Source organism: Hippoglossus hippoglossus, chromosome 21 (assembly GCF_009819705.1).
Source record: "Hippoglossus hippoglossus isolate fHipHip1 chromosome 21, fHipHip1.pri, whole genome shotgun sequence".
In the NCBI taxonomy this organism is placed as follows: Eukaryota; Metazoa; Chordata; class Actinopteri; order Pleuronectiformes; family Pleuronectidae; genus Hippoglossus; species Hippoglossus hippoglossus.
Genome location: NC_047171.1, coordinates 19,236,655 through 19,248,684, shown reverse-complemented (window position 1 = coordinate 19,248,684; position 12,030 = coordinate 19,236,655). Strand labels below are relative to the sequence as shown.

General features: G+C 44.3%; 1 protein-coding gene across 1 annotated transcript; it reads left to right on the top strand.

Annotated features, from left to right (window-relative positions):
- Positions 1-1,477: 1,477 nt before the first annotated feature.
- gpr156 (G protein-coupled receptor 156) lies at positions 1,478-11,583 on the top strand. Its single transcript, XM_034574276.1, has 10 exons — positions 1,478-1,697; positions 2,112-3,304; positions 4,428-4,555; positions 4,646-4,781; positions 4,875-4,985; positions 5,466-5,591; positions 5,713-5,808; positions 5,936-6,172; positions 7,563-7,721; positions 8,341-11,583. Exons 2-10 carry the CDS (start codon positions 2,114-2,116, stop codon positions 9,673-9,675), a joined length of 3,519 nt encoding a protein of 1,172 aa, XP_034430167.1. The 5' UTR covers positions 1,478-1,697; positions 2,112-2,113; the 3' UTR covers positions 9,676-11,583.
- Positions 11,584-12,030: the final 447 nt, after the last annotated feature.

Genomic DNA, 12,030 nt, shown 5'->3' with positions numbered 1-12,030 from the left:
AAGCAGAAACACACACACTGACAGGCTTCCTGTCACACAGGCCAAGTCTCGACAGCTCAATTTGTTTTGTGGTGGGAACAAAACAATACTTAATTAATCTCGGTTAAATCTGATCTTGATTAAATTTAATCTTCTCTTCCATTGATGTGTGCCTCTGGTCCTTTTCCTTTTTGATCTAATATAAATGCAGCTCAAAATGACATGCATGCTCCCACTGTTTCCTCTCAGAGGTCCCTGTGACAGCACCACACTGTGGTGACTACAAGCCCTACAACAGTTCAGTGAGTTATAGATCAGGGAATAGAAGCAGCACTTCACATTAATGTGTTTCCCTGGTGCCCAGTGTGTTTTCAGTTCTGCGGCTCAGTGGAGGATTGTGTGTTTCATTCTCAAACGTCTTCAAACCCATCACGTCTTCTTGTTTTTTCTCTCCTCAGGATGTGTGTGTAAAAGTAGACAGACCGGGGCCAGTCATGGAGCCTGAGCTGAACTGCAGCTCCCACTGTGATTCCCCTCTGTGCTTCATCCACGCAGGAGTCAACAGGCAGGAGGGTCTTGACATTCTGCAGAGACTATGCAGCCTCAGCACGGTAATATACCTCCGCCAAGGAGTTTATGTTGGTTTGTTTGTTGGTTTGTTTGTCAGAAGCATTAAGCAAAAACTACTTAACCAATTTGCATGAAAGTTCATGTAATGGGACATGGGCCAAGGAGGACATCGTTACATTTTGGTGCAGATCTGGACAAAGGAGCAGAAGCAGGAAATGTTGTCACGTTCTTTAACATTGTGAGATATAGGTCATTTCTTCTGACATTTTCACCCATTTTCCAGGGAATATTCCAGGTAAATTGATTGAAAAAATCAGGCATATTTAGGGGACTTATATCCACGAGTGTGCAGAATTTGGTGCAGCTTGACTTCTCCTGAATTTAAGGCGTCTGTTGGGAATTCTAGTTCCTCTCCGTTGCACACACAAACACACATGCACATACACAAGTAAATCTATAAATATGGTGTACATATGATGCCTGAGGTATGAAAATGCCATGTACACACACATTTGTCTGTGTATTTATATACTGTATATGCACATGCACACACAAAAAACCCACAGTGCTGCTGACACACCCCCAGGCTCATACATGTCCACATGTTTGCAGACAACGCTCCATAAAATCCAGCTTTTCTGAGCAGCAGAATATTTCTGGGCCATCCAAAAGGTTAAAGGGTAAAAATAAATCCTCTAAGTTAGACATGTAGATATATCAGTTTAATGTTTATTATAGATTTTATTTTGACTCAGTAACATGTCAATTAAATTACAATTACAAAGCATTTTAAAACTACTTTTAAAAGTTTTTTGTGTCTACTTTTTTATGCTGTTGAATTGTCTGAAGATTAAGGATGCACAGACTCAAATCAAACACATCAAATGTGTTATAAATCTACTCAAGAGGTCAGTTCAGCTGTTGGGATCTGGAGAGGTTATTGGGAAGGACAGGCGCAGCTATGTTTAGTATCGTCACAGTCACTGGTGCCTTTAAGAGAAGAGCGAGTGGAGATCAGCAACATGAGGCCGCGGCACAGGAGCGTGTAATGTGACTTTCCAAATAGAAACGAAAGCAGCAGAGGCGTCACGTCTGGAAACACAAACACACTCCCCTCTCCTCTTCGCTCTACAACACACAGAAGCTAGGTGAGTTATCTCTTTGATTTCGTTCGTGCTTCATGTTGATCATTTATGTGTCAGTCTCAAAGTGTAGATCTTCACCCAAGGGAAAGGAGTGAGCTGTTTTTGCTTTGTTATGGTAATGCTTTATGAGACAAGATAGAATTTGAATGTACTGTTTTACTTTGTTTTAACGTTTAAACAGTCCGTCTTTATTATTGTATGTTTTACTCCACTGACATGAAAAGTGGCTGCTACAATGAAACATCCTCTGATGAAATTTAACACCGTACATTTGTTACTATTCGTGGAAGCAGTCGGCTCACTAGGAACAACTGTATTCAGCACTCATAGTACAGTGCAAAGAAAAAAACGTACGAGGAATGCAGCCAATTTATTCTCTAAAATCTCACCTGCTTTTCTCTCTGGATGTGTTCCCAGATATGGCGTCTGCCGGCAGTGTGTTGTCTAAGGAGCAGCTCCTCTGCCCCATCTGTCTGGATCTGTTCGACCAGCCGGTCTCGACTCCTTGCGGGCACAACTTCTGCAGAGACTGCGTACAGGGATACTGGAAGAGCGCGAATGTGTCGCAGTGCCCCATGTGCAAGCAGAAGTTCTCCCGGAGGCCCGACCTCAAAGTGAACACCTTCATTTCAGAGGTGGCCTCCCAGTTCAAGAAGTCGTTGGAGAAAAAAGACAAAAGCGAAGCCAGCACAGGGGACCGATGTTCAGGAAACGTTTCATGTGACGTGTGCGTGTGCGTGGGGAAAAGAGTCAAGGCTCAGAAATCCTGCCTGGACTGTTTGGCCTCCTTCTGTGAGACTCATCTGGAGCCTCATCATGTTCTAGGCACCTTCAAAAAACACCGGCTGGTCAATCCCACGATGGACATGAGAGACAGAGTGTGTGAGAAGCACGAGAATCTCCTGGAGCTGTTCTGCAGCACTGACCAGTCGTACGTGTGCCAGCTGTGCATCAAGAGGGACCACAAGGCACATCACACGGTTCCTATTGAAGACGAGAGCAGAGAAAAGAGAGCTCAGATTATGAAGGTAAACCAAGAGGTGGAAGAAAGGATCCACGGCCGACAGCAGAAAATCAGCAAAGTTGACAAAACCTTTGAGCTCAGCAAAGGAAACACGGAAAGAGAGATTGAGGATAGTTTGCAAGTCTTCACCAAACTGCTGCACATTATCCAGAGAGGACAAACGGAGGTGGTGGAGGCGATCGGTGCAAAGCAGAAACAAGTTGAAAGCAGGGCCAGCGGACTCGTCGCTGAGCTGGAGCAGGAGATCGATGAGCTGAGGCGAAGAAGCACCGAGCTGGATCAGCTCTCGCACTCTGATGATGACTTTTACCTTCTCCAGAGCTTTCCAGCTTTTTCCGCACCACCAGCCACCAAAGACTGGTCCAACACTGACGTGGAGAGCGCTGTGTACGTGGGCACGGTGAGGAGAGCGGTCCGGAGAGTGGTCAGTCAGCTGGAGGAGACCGTCAAGACTGAGGTGAAGAGGCTGTGTGAGAGCGAGTTTCGGCGGGTTCAGCAGTTTGCTGTGGATGTGACTCTTGACATGGACACGGCCCATCCCAAACTGGTGCTGTCTGAGAACAGGAAACAGGTCCATCACGGCGATGTGGCGCTGAGCCTCCCTGACAACCCAGAGAGATTTTACCCAGGTGTTAGTGTTCTGGGGAAGCAGGGTTTCTCCTGTGGCAGGTTCTACTTCGAGGTCCAAGTGAAAGGGAAGACAGAGTGGGATATCGGAGTCGGGCTGGAATCCGTCAACAGAAAAGGAGGAAGTATGCTCAACCCCGAAGGAGGCTACTGGACCCTGGGGATGAGAAGGGACAAGAGCTACTGGGCGCTCAGCAGCACTCCGGTCTGTGTGCCGCTGGTCGAGAAGCCGCAGAGAGTCGGGGTCTACGTGGATGTGGAGTGGGGGCAGGTCTCTTTTTACAATGCGGACTCTGCTTCCCATATTTACTCCTTCACCGGGTACTCCTTCAAAGAGAAACTATTCCCCTACTTCAACCCACGGCGAAATCATGGTGGCATCAACTCTGCACCTCTGATCATCTCGCCTGTCAACGTCTAAAAATCGGCTCGAATGCTTTCAGCTCTTTTTGTATCATTACTTCTGCCAAGGAGGTTATATTTTCGTCTGTGTTTGTTCATTTGTTTGTTTGTTAGCAGGATTACGCAAAAACTACCGGACAGATTACCAGGGGACCTGGTGGAATGATGTGGTATGGGTCACGGAAGAAACCATTACCTATTGGTGCAGATCTGGATCAGGGCGCGGATCCAGGATTTTATTTTCTCTTTCTTTAACATTTTGAAATAGGGCATTATCCCACAGAATAATTCATGGATCTTGATGGAAAATATGTTTAGTGGACGGATGATTACGTGCAATTTGGTGCAGATCCAAATAAAAATGTGGATCCAGTGAATTAAAATGTGTTTTCCTTCAAATGGCGATTGTTGGGCCTTGGTGGAGGGATGTGCTCTACTGAGTGCCCTTTTAGTTTAAGTTAGAAAATCTTTCGCATTATGATTCTTGCTCTGTTTTATTTAATAAAGTTTCGTTCACTCAAATGCACCCTGTTCACTCTTTTCTGTTTCTTTTCCACCAAAGTGAAAGTTTTGAATACACATAAACAATACTCCAATGACATAGATGTATAAAAACGACATGTCCGATACATCAGATGTGATTCTAAGAAGTGTCCGTGTGCATGTCTGTGTGTGCACAGCTGGCGGTGGAGCTCCCGAGGCGCTCGCTCTCCCCGGTGCTGAGTGCTGTGGTGTGGACGCTGCTCTCATGTGGCATCCTGCTGGCCTTCTGCTTCCTCCTCTTCACGCTGCGCTTCAAAAACAACAGGTGCAGTAAAAAAAACTGAAAAACACGTAGCATAAAAACTCTAATAATTAATTTACTGAAGCTTAATTGTCGCATGTGTCGTGTCCCCAGGATAGTGAAGATGTCCAGTCCTAATCTGAACATCCTGACTCTGTTGGGGAGTCTCCTCACTTACAGCAGTGGCTTCCTATTTGCCGTGGATGAACGCACACACTGGCACGGTGGAGCATCTTCGGCTGTGATCCAAGTAAGCGCTCACACCACATCAGCCTCCGTTCTCCATCATATTGTTGGATAAATCTCAGTCAGGAAATGCTGCAGCGTTTTCATCTACTTACAGGCTCGAATGTGGACTCTGTGTGTCGGCAGTACCCTGGTGTTCGGTCCGATTTTGGGGAAGACGTGGAGACTGTACCGGGTTTTCACCCAGCGACTGCCCGACAAGAGAGTGGTAAGGCCGGCTCTTCACTCACTCCTCACTCCATCATGCATTAACCTTTCAGACCTCTTTTAACGTTTGGTAAAGAGTTTTAACTTCAGGCTGGGATTGTGCAGAAGCAAAGCAGACATGGGGTCTAAAACAGTATTGGTAAAAATTATAGTTTTAATATAGATTTAAATAAAAACATATTTTATGTAATTTTCATATTTTTTGTCTCATTTATTTGTTTATATTTCTTTAGTATATAGCGGCATATCTCAAAATATTTCAGTTGAAATTAAAGCAACGACGAACAAGCAAAGAGATATAAATAAATTCTCACATGTTTTCTATTATGCAAAGCTGGATCAACTTACACAGTGATTCTTTATATAATGCATTACAGTCAGAGACTCATAGTATCCCTTGAGTGAAACACAGAGGTAGCTCTCGATAAAACAAGCTTGTTTTTTTTATGCGATCTCTATTTGACGCCGATTTCCGTCTCAGATCATCCGAGACATCCAGCTGATGGGCCTGGTGGCTTTGTTGATCCTGGTGGACCTGCTGGTTCTCACCTTCTGGAACCTCACAGACCCCATCAGGTGTTCACGGTCTGTCGCAGCTGCTGTCAAGGTAGAATCGAACGGGGATTTTGCAAAGAATGGAAGAACAGTGTGGGGACTATAGTGTCAACTATATATTCCAAAAATATAATCAGATTTAAAGTCATTACTGAAGTTGTTTTCTGATGTAGGTGGTGGACAGAGACGTTTCCTACACATTGTCACAGATGGACTCTTGCTCTTGTGTGTACTCAGATCTATGGGCCATCATTATTGCTGTTCAGAAGGTAAGTCATGTTTGTCTTAATCACATGTAATCATGAAATATCTGCTTCTAATTCCTGCATTAACTAAGTGATTTCAACTTGTTGCTTCACATCATCTTTGCCCTTTGTCTCCTCCATCTTTCCTCAGGGCAGTCTCCTCCTCTATGGCACTTACCTGGCAGGGTTGACCAGCAACGTCAGCCACCCTCCAGTCAACCAGTCTCCCACCATCATAACCGCCGTCACTCTGGTCACCCTCTCCTCGGCCGTGGTCATCCCTGTGTCCGTCTTCTTGCATGCTTGGCCCAACCTGGTCTACAGCACCGTGGCTGGAGCCATCTTCATGTGCACACTAGCCACTAACTGTATGCTGTTTGTGCCTCAGGTCAGAGGAAAAAAAAACACAAGATGCACATATAAGATGCGTGAGTCTGCTGAGGAAGAAAGAAACTATATTCATTTGAAATGCTTTTGAAGTGTCGTGGGAGGAATTTTATTTTTTAGGCAGAACTATCAGACTACTCTGTCTGGAAACCGTCTGTGGATAGAGACAGTTAGTCAGACAGACATATGACAAACAGACAGACGAATAACAGATACCTGTATGACTTCCCCTCCTTGCTTCGACATAACCAGTAAACGTTGTGAGTGACATTGGTGCCCGCACCGCCCTGTTTCTAAATGCGTGTCGGATTCGCCGGATCTATCAGAGGAGGGTGATTCACACAGAAAGTGTTTATGAGTCAAAATTACGTAGGCTGCTGCAAACGGATTTACGACTCTCCGGGTTTCTGCCAGTAGGCTTATGTGACGATAAAGGAATGCCTCTTCAATGGAGAGAGGAAGGAAATGTCTGAACGATGAGTAACACGCTCAAACACACCTGGTCAAACGTCCCGGTAACGTTTCCCTTTAACGTGTGTATTTCTACATGTTACACCCTGAACAGGTCGCTGTCATATAAGGAATGACAATAAAGGAGAAGTTCGGCTCTACTTTGGCTGAGCTCCACATGTACACCAGTACCCACTGAATTCATTACTCTTGCACAGCAATGGAGTTAACACAGCACAACATTTTCACACTAACAGTTAACACCTAAAGCCCGCCCTGACTGCATATCTGGGACCAACCTACAGTACTTAAAGTGAGAAAGGAGACCACAAGTTGATCCAGTAAGCAACCAACAGCAATAAAAAAAGAAAACCAGTTCACCCCACAGGTAATACATGTACCAGTATGTTTTTCTGCAATCAGCTCACTCTCCGGGGCGGAGAAGGCAGAAAAAGCAACCCCAGCAATTAAAAGCGAAAGAAAATTGTCCCATGGCATGAGCAGCAAGTGGCCCACTGGTGCTCTGCAGGGAAACAAATATAAAAACCTTGAAAAAAACCACTTTACTGCAATAACATAAAAATTCGTACAGATTTCACAAGTTAAAAATTCCAAGACTAGACTTTAAAATACCAGGCACAACAATTTACTGTCCTGCTGACAACCAGCGCTGCCTTCAACCCTGCAGGTAAACAAACCTGAAGTACACAAGAACAATAAATCTCACACAACATAAAACACCGAAAACAGTGTTCCCTGCACGCCAGAATGGAATGAGGTGTGCACCTAAACGACCTGCAAACAGCCCTGCATCTATAACTCTTACTCCATGTCCTCGTCCCTGCTTTCTTTTTTTTATCGAAGTGCTGCCTGCCATGTTTAGCTGAAAGTCAGCGTGACGATCTGTGCATTCTTTAACGCCTCCAAAACTTCTTACACAGCTGACCCAGTGGCGGCAGTTTGAAGAGGATCAGAACAACCCGGGTCAGATGGCGAAGTATTTCAGCAGCCCCAGTAAGAGCCAGCAGTCTGCGTACAGCCAGGATGAGATCTACTACCTGCTGGGCGAGAACAACTCCATGAAAAAACTCCTCAATGAGGTACTGCAGCAGTACTTATCTGCTACGTAACAAGAAGGAATTAGAAGATAACTGAATTTCTGTGAGCATGTTGGTGTTTTTCTCATAATGCAACAACAACAAATTGTTTTCGTTGTCAGCTATTTAGATTACACTTCTCTTTCACATTATTCCTGGTGGTGTCTGCCATTAGGAAGCACAGTCGGATATATTGATGCTTAGTCATACTAGTGGTAATGTTGATCTGTCCGTCAATCGATCCACCACTTCTCGGAGCCCATTGGCTATCATCTGACATGCAGGGTTTGTTAATAGAGATCACATTGGTCCAGACTGAAATATCAGCAGCTGCTACATGGATTGCCAGTGAGTTTTTCCAGTTAGTGACCAAATGCAAAACTACATGCAAAACCAGTTGTACTCCCATTGACCTCGGCTGTTCTTTATATTTAGTGCTACTCATTCAGACATAGCCTTTTCATATGAAGTAGACTGAACAAACTGATGGTTTACAAAAGCATGCCGATGACATTTAACATTTCTCACTTGAAACCATCCGCAGTCAGAAAACTGCAAATCTTGTTAAGATGTAAAAAAAAATTCTACATCTAAAAATTGTTTTTGTGTTTATAATTTGTAGAAAAACGCTGTGATTGACAGCCTCCAGGAGCAGGTGAGCAACGCCAAGGACAAACTACTGCGCCTCATGTCAGCCAGCCAGTCGTGCGAGGACCAGAACATGGACTCCTCTGCCACCAACCTCAACTCCTCCTCCACTCAGACCACGGAGCTTCAGTCCGACGGCCCCTCTTCTTCTTCTCTACCTCAGAGAGTCGCTAAATCTCATCTCTCACCTCCTCACCTCACTGCTGCTGCTGTTTCATCACCCGCCGTTACGCTGTTGTCAGCGCGTCCCGCTGCTTCGAACTCCTCAAACCCCAGGACGGCTTCCTCCCCGCTCCCTCACGATGTGTATGCGGATGAAAATCTAAAGAGTGTGTCGATCCCTGGCTCTACAGACAAAGACACGAGAACAGGGGAGGATCTCAAACAGCCCGTGTCCCTCCCGTCCTCTGGATTACCTCGGACAGCAGAGCAGACCGTCAACTTTGTCACGTCCCTACAGTGCCGTAGAGGGTTAAACCCCTTTCCAGTTGAAACTTTTAGCAACTATTGTGGCCAAACATCTCAGCTGAGACCGACTGGCTTTGTGAGCAGTGAGCAGTTGCAGGAGATCCTCCATGAGCTCAGCCTGGATGCGGTCTTGGAAGGTGCACTTCGATCTCCCAGTCAAACAGCCAGGACGCCCTCTCAGTTCAAATTCTCTGCACTCTCGCCGCTGTCCCTGCGGACGCCACACTCCCCTCAACCGCCCGTTCTCTTCCGTTACCCCAGTATCTCCCCGTACGCGATGAGAAAACGTCGGCCGCCGTTCAACTCTTCCAGAAGAGGTTTGACGCCTCCCTTCTTCTACTCCGGATGTGGGAAGATAAAGGAAAAGTGTGAACGCCAACATCCAGGAGGGAACCATGACAAGGCGACTGTGGATGGGACCTTCCTCCAGGTCCACAACAGTGACCTTGGGCTGCAGGAGGAGGATGAGGAGGAGGCAGAAAGCCATAAAGCCCAAAGAAAGAGTCGGAGGAGCGTTTCGAGGTCTCACAGATGTTCAGCCTTGCGCTGCAGAGAAAACGATCACACAGATCCACCTGATGTGGAGGCAGGTGGTGATAATGAGCAGCACCACAGACGCATTAGAGACTCCTGTGGTTACTGGGACTCAGACTCCAGCAGCTCAACAGACTACTGTTACTACCATCGTCCGTACTGCGACTCCTGCCTGCAGCGGGGCTCGCTCCTCTCCTCCTCGGACTCCTCGGACTCCTCGGACAGCGAGTACGAAGGCTTCACCAGCCTGTACCGCTCCTCGCACCCTGTGGTGTTCAAAGAAGACCTCAAACCCACCTTTGTATGAGCACGGGTTCACTGCACTTTACAGGGTCATGCGTTTCTACCATTGGAATTCATGTCGTAAAAAATATTTCAAGACACAATTTAATTAAACATATGGCAAATTCGTATCTAATATGGGAGATGATTTGAGTGAATATGTTCTGCTGTTTACTTTTTAAAATATTACTTATGGTCTTATTTGTATATTTCTGCTGTCACATGAAACCCTTACATTCCAAAACTGTCTAAGTCGGACATTTAGAGTAAAGAAAAACAAAGAAAAGCTAAATTAAAGGTTTTCACGTGACAGTTATTATTAGTTATTTTATATTTATTTTAATATTTATTAGCGACTGTTTTTCTGTCTCTTTTATTGTTTCTCACTGTCAAATGCGTTAATGAAAATGTTGCACTGCCATTTTGTTGCATAATCTGCATTTTGTTGTTTGCTTTAAGTTTGAAATGCCCTGCGTTGTCTGTACAAAACAACACTTGTTGTCACATGCTTCCCATCCACAGCTGGTTTATGAGATATCGCACGCTGTCAGAGCAACTGGTGTAAACAGGTCACTGCTACATTTCTATACACTTCATTATTTTCCCAGTACCATTGTATTGTTTTTAATCATTCAGATCTTCAAATTGTCACCGGTTTCCTCTAAAGAAAGTTCACACAACTTCATATTCATGCTGCACCTTCACCTCTTTTAATACGATATATAACAGGAAAGAAAACTAGTTCACCCCAAGGGCAATACTCTAATACTATATAATACCATATAAAAAAATGTACTGCATAAATAAGAGACAGACAAACAGAAAGTGTATTCAATTGTTGTACTGGCATGAAGCAGGATTAGTCTGTCGGGGGGGGACAAAAAGGAGACTCTCTTTATGTTAATCCTAATCATTACCAAAATACTTCCTAAAGACAGATTCTGGAGTTTTTATTATATCTCTCCAGCACAGACAAAAACAGAAACAGCACCCTCTCCCCCTGTTATTTTAAATTTCTCTTTCCGGATGTACCCATCTCTTTATCTCCCTCTCGCCCACTATCTTCTCTCTGCATTTTAATAAAATGTGAGTTCGCCTGGGGAGATGCTGGAAAAGCACCATCTTGCGTTACTTCAGCTCAGCTGCCTGTTTCTGAGACGCTGTTTCTCTCTATTCTGCATGTGAACCATTGAGGGGCAGCCTGGGAGAAGTTCCCTTTGAAAAAGAGCAGAGTATAAATAAACCACACAAAAGACTGACTACCAGCATCTTTCTGGAGAGGGAACTGCTTTCCTGCCAAGCCCAGATAAGTGACCTGCATTCTGTCTCAGATCAGGGAACAGTGGAGGAAATGTAGAATTGTGGAATAAAAACAGTTCATCATACTTATATTTCTTTCTCCAAGTAACACAACAGACATTCCACACTTATTGCAGAAAGAGAAATAGATGGAGATTAGTTCTAATAGACTTCACCCCAAATGGATTAAGGTCATTAGAGACGCACAAAGGATTTCTAATAAGTCATTATTTGTACTGGGTCAAGTTGTAAGTGGTTTTATTAATAGTAAATAAATCATCTGCTAATGCTTTGTTGTTCACTTAAAAGCCATTGACATGAACATTTTTTGGATGGGAACCAGATTGTGAAAATCTCTGTGTCTAATTTATGCAAAGAGCCGTTTACGATTGGGAGCGAAAGTCAAATATTAACAACTTGGTAAGCGTTTATTCATGGTTCATAAACATTTATAACAGAGGCAGAAACAATAACATTTTGCCAAGAACAAAAAAATAGCTAGTATCCACTGATATTAATCTAAAGCATTAGTACAGGTTCAACGTTCAAGGTCTAGCTGTCTTTTTACCGCCACAAACATAAAATGGAGAGAAAAAATAAATGGTAGTTGGTAACTTAAATTGTGCAGAAGACCTTCAAACATACACCATTTAATCCTATATCCTAAAATTTGAATGTAAAAAAATTGCATATAGTGTTGCCTTAAAGGGCTATTCCATCAAAAAAAAATCTATTGGCCCATTATCTACTCACCCCTGTGCCGATGGAGGGGTGGGTGGTGGATGAGTCCACAAAACACTTCTGGAGTTTCAGGGGTAAACAGCGTTGCAGCCAAATCCAATACAATGATCGCTACTTTTTAAATTTAGGCTAAAAACATGGTGTAAATGATGTCATTTCGAGTCAAATTTGTAGTTATTTTACATTCGAAGAAATGGTCCCCAGTTACTTCAATTGTATTGGATTTGGCTGCAACGCTGGTTAGCCCTGAAACTCAAAAAGTGAACTGAAACACTTCACCCACCCCTCCTTCGGCAGAGTGGTGAGTAGATAATGAGCGAATTTTCATTTTACGGTGAAC

Coding starts and splice junctions, on each gene's coding strand:
- gpr156 (XM_034574276.1), top strand. CDS start 2,114: ATGGCGTCTGCCGGCAGTGTGTTGTCTAAGGAGCAGCTCCTCTGCCCC. Junction 4,782..4,874: donor CATCTTCGGCTGTGATCCAA/GTAAGCGCTCAC, acceptor ATCTACTTACAG/GCTCGAATGTGGACTCTGTG. Junction 5,809..5,935: donor TCATTATTGCTGTTCAGAAG/GTAAGTCATGTT, acceptor ATCTTTCCTCAG/GGCAGTCTCCTCCTCTATGG.